Genomic DNA, 5,853 nt, shown 5'->3' with positions numbered 1-5,853 from the left:
TAAAGATACCACCCTTGGATGGAGGAAAAGTACTTCCAGAGAAGATGCCACATCTACATATGAGACAGATAAGGCAAGTGAAAATGATACCACACTTCGGTACTTAGAAGTTTCGTGATTACTCAATGGCTTGGATCTTGCAAGTCCCCAACCGAGGAGCTTTCCTCACTCGGGAACTTAAGGGAGCACTGTTTGTACCATACTTGACCAATCCCGAAACTACTGAGCACCGGTCAACGTTATACCGTCAAGGACCCATAAGAGTTTCCCTCCAACCAAGAGGCCAATCACAGTGTGACACGTGTCGACATCAGAAGCCAATCACAGCGCGACACATGTCAACATCAGAAACCAATCACAACACGACACGTGTCAATGTCAGAACAAAGCTAGAAACTCTCTTCTCTAAAAGGAGATCATTCTCCCACAATATTTCCTAATATCATTTATATTAAATCATTCACTAGTACTCACTAAAGGAGAGCTTGAACCTATGTACTTGTGTAAACCCTTCACAATTAATGAGAACTCCTCTACTCCGTGGACATAGCCAATCTGGGTGAACCACGTACATCTTGTGTTTGCTTCTCTATCCCTATCCATTTACATACTTATCCACAATAGTGACCGGAGCAATCTAGCGAAGGTCACAAACTTAACACTTTATGTTGTACCAAAGTCCTCACTGATTTTGTGCATCAACATTTGTATTTTATAATAAATTGTAAACAAAATAAAAAAATAAAAAAAACGATTTTAAAACATAATTGCGCGATGCATAATAATTTTTTGTCGTGCAAGCATTTTAATTTTACACGGGAATATTGAAATTTCAGACACTTGCATGACGAATACATATATTTCGTCACTCAAAGTATATTTGCGCGACGAAATATATGTATGCATCGCGCAACTGTCTGAAAATTCAATTAAGGCGTTTTTTTTCGCTGAAATTTTAAAAAACTTGCACGACGATTTTTTAGCTTTGCAAGACAAAGACTCTGTCACACAAGATTCTATATTTTAACCTCGTGTCTCTCCTTCCTCCCCTCACTTCCCCCTTCTTCTTTTTTTCCCCACGTGATACCCTCTCTTTCCTTCATCTGTATCTCCATATGTCTCTCCGTTCCTCTCTCCGGTCGTCGCGTCTTTGTCTCCAAGAGGTAATTTCCTCTTCAGTTTTTATTTTCAATTTTCTTAATTTACCATGTTAATTAGGGTTTTTTTTTTCTTTTTCAAATTGGGGGTTAGAATTAGGGCAGTCAGGTTAGATTTAGGGTTCGTAAATTGGGGGTTACATTGAGGTTCTTAAATTAGAGTTTTTAGGGTTCTTAATTGGGGTTAGATTTAGGTCTTAAATTAGGGGAACGATTTTGGGCAGTTAGGTTAGATTAGGTTTTCTTAAATTGGGGGTTAGATTTAGGGTGCTTCACTAGGGGTTAGATTAGGGTTCTTAAATTAGGGGTTTTATAATTTCAAGTAAAGGGTTAGAATTAGGGCCTTGTCTCACTCTTGATTGAATTTTTCTTATTACCATGCAAAGTGATTAAGTGTGTTGAGAAATAATGGAACTAAATGAACTTACTACTATCTTTAGCTTTGTTCCTTGGTTTTCTGTGTGGGGTCTTTGCTACTTTGCTGTTAGATTTTGACATTGGATGTTGGTTGAAGTTTTTGGTTGAAAAACTTGATGTTTGTTGCTAGATGTAGGTGGAATCTGCGGAATGCAGAACCTAGAAAATGTTTACACTCTTTCTTTCTTGGAAAGTAACCTAAGTTAGACAATTGGTTTCCCACCCTATAATAATTTTTATTCGGTCGTTCCGTTATGGTAATTGAGTTGCAGTTCCCTTTCCTAGAAACGAATGCAATAACATTGATTTCTTTATCCAAGTAGAGTATTGTTACAATTAAATTAAATGTACTAGTAACTAAACAAACAACTTGTTGCTTGGCCCGCTCTTCTTAAACAAGAAATCATGAAGACAACAATTTAGCTTTGTTCCTCGGTTTTTCAATTGGGGTTTCTACTACTTTGGTATTTGATTTGGATATTTGTTGAAATTTTTTATGTTGGTTGCTAGATGTAGTTGTTGGATTATGCAGAATGCATAATCTGGAAAATTTGTAGCTCCTTCCTTCTTGGAAAGGAACCAAACTTAGAAAATTGGTTATGGATTTCTCAGACAAGTAGAGTATTGTTACGGTTAATATAAGTCAAACGAATGTGATAGTAACTAAACGACCAACGTGGTACTTATGTTTAGTTGTGGTGCTCAATTTTCAAGTGGGGTTTCTGCTACTTTGGTGTTGAACTTTGGAATTGGATGTTGGTTAAAAAATTTGGTTGCAAAATTGGGGTTTCTGCTACTTATCTTTAGCTATGTTCCTCAGTTTTTGAGTGGGCCTTATCTCGCTCTTGATTGAATTTTTCTTATTAACTGCAGTAACTTTTTTATTTTCAATGTGAAGAATGTATGACTTTGTTAAAGAAATAGTGTTGTAGCTTAATTAGTTAGTCATACAATTAGACAGAGATAGTTATAGAAATAGGGTAGTGGGGTTTTTTAATTTGAAGAACATAAATAGCTTAATTAGCCTACTAATGGTTCTCTCTCGAAAGTCTTGACTCCTAAATAGATAGAAACTATTATTTGCTACTACTCACTCTTTTATAAATATATTGCATTGTTAATTATTCCAGTTATCAAGCTCTATTTATATCCAATAGTCATATGATTTCTATATGTAATGTGGATGTTTAAAGAGACTGAGAATCACTTTATATGGTCCATTTTCTCATTACTACCTGTGAAATTATTACTACATGTGAAACTATTAAGTAATTATGATGGAAACTGTTTGAAATTATTTTGCTTAGTACATACACACATAACTTGCATACATCAACACACACACACACACACAGAGTACATGGAAAATTAGCATACATCAACATGCACACACACACACCCAAAATCAGCATATATACATGGACACACAAACAGACAAAGTACACACACACACACTCACGCACAGAGCATGTACATACAGACGGACGCATACACTCATAGGCTATGATTTTGCCTCCAACTACTCCTTTATGCTAGTTTCTTCTTATAAGTTATAATTGTTGGGTCTATAACCTATCTGAATTGATTAGTTTATGTATAGTATATCAGTTTTAAGTTTTGTTTCTGCCAAACTTGAATTGGGTTTAGAATTAGTTAGAATTAGGGTTTTTAAATTTTGTTTTAAATTTCAGTTGAAACTATTAGCATGTGTACGGTAAGTTAAATCTTTGTGTACGAAACAAATTGATTTCCAATTTTGTAGATGTCACACCTCATTAGAACCCGGAGGGCGATAACTTTTACACCTAGTCCGACAGCTACACCTAGTCCGACGACCACACCTACTACTACCGCCACTGCTCTAGCAGAGATGGACCATACACCAGTCAATCTGGTTGACCTAGTTGGTCCTCCAGTCCCATAGATACGGGCATTGTCGACTTCTTCGGTGGTGTTACCTGTTAGCACCCGACACACTCACCGGCGCCCCAGCACTACGGACCAGATGTCGCCATTGGGATCCACAACCGATACCTCAGGTACACGACCAGGTATACAATCCTAATTCACTCCCTCATTCCCATGTTAACTGAGTTTTTTTATTTTAGGTTCAATTTGTTAAGTTATGCCATGTAAGGATTAAAAAGTTGTCATCGTTCCAAACCTTTTATTGAACTATTGTGATCATTGTGTTGGATGCGTATATTATTTATGTTATGTTTAGGTTTTGGGAAATGTCTTAATTATAAGGGAGGTTATGCCGAAATTTTAGTAGGATATGTTATTAGTTTTGGGTTAATGATTTTTTTTCATCTCTTTGCAGCGAAGAATAACACCCGAGGACCTTGTCTACAATTGAAGACGGCGAAGGTCACCCGGATGACCAACGGTCGTATCCCAATCGGATACGATAAGCGACATCGGGCAGCACCAATGGCGGACCAACATAGTGCATTGGCCCACAACATTAGGCATGTCGTGCGAACCTTTTGCCCTATGTGGTGGAAGTCTTTGAAGGTAATGCTGGAGGAGACAAAGAACGCAGTGCGCAATCAATTATCCGTAAGCAGCGTTGCCTTTTTAATGCTTTTCATGTAAAATTTATATATTTATATTTATTACTATCCTTTATTACTAATACTTTCAAAATATTTGTTACATTGCAGACAAACTACAATTTGGAGGACATGGATGAGGACATGTTCGCGTACCTCAATAGGTTCTTCTCCAAACACTACAAGCAGTGGAAGGGTGACCTGCACCAATTTTTCCAACAATTTGATGATCCACAGGTCACTCTTGAGAAGGGTTGTCCAAAGGAGTTGGAGGACTGACAAGATAGTTAGGTTTGGCTTTGAGGTCATTTTCAGGAGCCAGGCTATGTGGTGTGTTTTTAATTACGACTTCTTTCATTTTACTTTTTTTGAATTTTTACTAATGTTTATTATTATTTTTTAATTTTCTTTAAGTATTACAACTAATACGTTTATTTTTTGTATAACTGAAGAAGGTGAAGGTGAACAAGATCAATCGGGAGAAGAAGACTCTTCTCCAACATTCGGGTTCGAGGCCTTTCTCCTACAGGATGGAGGCGCGATGGAAGGTATATATTACAGCTTTCATTTCCAATTTTAAAATGTCGCTAATAATTTTTTTTTCGTACTAACATTTTCCTTATCTTTTTCAATTTCAGGAGGGTTCAAAATTTCCGAAGATCGACGTCTTTGCTGACGTTTATGTTCAGCCTAGGGATGAGTTGACCGAGTCCCTTCATGTAAGTAATTTCTTATGAATTAAACATTTATACAAATTATTTCAAATTGTTTTCTATTAATAATCCTTTTTTTTTTTTACAGACGACTATGGTGGAGAAGAGTCAGTCGGTACTTCAGGAATCCGCCTCCCAACTTCCTTTGGACATGTCGATCGAGTCTGTGGATCCCCCTACAGATGCAAGGTTTCACATCGTGATAGAGACGTTGGATCAAACTTTCGATCGGAGGCCAGAGACATATTGTCAAGGGATGGGAAATGCCAAGAGACGGGAAAGTGGAGCCTCATCATCCTCGCAGTCAAAGGGCTAGGTTACCGCTTTAACGTAGGAAGTCGCTGGCCTGAGGTGTGAGCTGGCATCGTACAAGTCTCAAATGTCAATGCTTGTACAAGCCCTCAGTTCCTCCGAAATACGTCTCCCCGGTTTTTCTGCACCATCGCCCTCAAAGCCCTTCCACACCAAGCAAGCATAGCAATCAGGCTCGTCGACCTTCGACCCCATCCCTAACCAGCATCAAGATTACCAAGCACCTTCGAACGATATGCCTACAGATTTTTCCGTTTTTTTTTCATAGTTTTGTTTCGACTTTCTTTTAGAATTTTATATTTGTATGTACATTTTGATTTATATTATAAATAAAAATTGTTTTTTTATTCATTAAGTTGCTTTTTTTTTGTCATTAGTATGAAATCTTTTCTTTTTAATTTTCCTTTTATTCTATTTATTTTTTTATTAAAAATTACACTTAAGCGACGCTGACCGGTTGTTGCGCAAAATTAAGCATGTCTTAATACTTCGTTGCACATTACCACGCACCTCTTACATTTTTCATCGCGCAAACTTTTCGAGACAAACTAGTCACAAAGCACATTTGTACCCTTTTATATTGTATGACAAAAACCTTTGTCCATATAACTTTAGCGCGACGAGTGGTAAAGCATCGTGCAATTGTTTAGATACGCGACGAATTTGAAATTGTTCGTTGTGCAATGTCTTTTTTCACGA

At 37.2% G+C, this 5,853-nt stretch overlaps 1 protein-coding gene across 1 annotated transcript; it reads left to right on the top strand.

Moving 5' to 3' along the window:
* Positions 1–4,081: 4,081 nt before the first annotated feature.
* LOC139189751 (uncharacterized) lies at positions 4,082–5,389 on the top strand. The gene is made up of 4 exons (XM_070808936.1): positions 4,082–4,459; positions 4,582–4,677; positions 4,768–4,848; positions 4,931–5,389. The coding sequence occupies exons 2-4, from the start codon at positions 4,660–4,662 to the stop codon at positions 5,156–5,158; spliced, it is 327 nt and encodes a 108-aa protein (XP_070665037.1). The 5' UTR covers positions 4,082–4,459; positions 4,582–4,659; the 3' UTR covers positions 5,159–5,389.
* The last annotated feature ends 464 nt before the right edge of the window (positions 5,390–5,853 follow it).

This window comes from Malus domestica, chromosome 12, assembly GCF_042453785.1.
Source record: "Malus domestica chromosome 12, GDT2T_hap1".
Taxonomy (NCBI): Eukaryota; Viridiplantae; Streptophyta; class Magnoliopsida; order Rosales; family Rosaceae; genus Malus; species Malus domestica.
The sequence above is the reverse complement of the archived record's forward strand: the minus strand, read 5'-3'. Positions and strand labels throughout refer to the sequence as shown.

Bases quoted from the DNA above. Each gene is read 5' to 3' on its own strand.
- LOC139189751 (XM_070808936.1), top strand. The intron at 4,849-4,930 runs GTAAGTAATTTC...TTTTTTTTACAG, and splicing joins AGTTGACCGAGTCCCTTCAT to ACGACTATGGTGGAGAAGAG.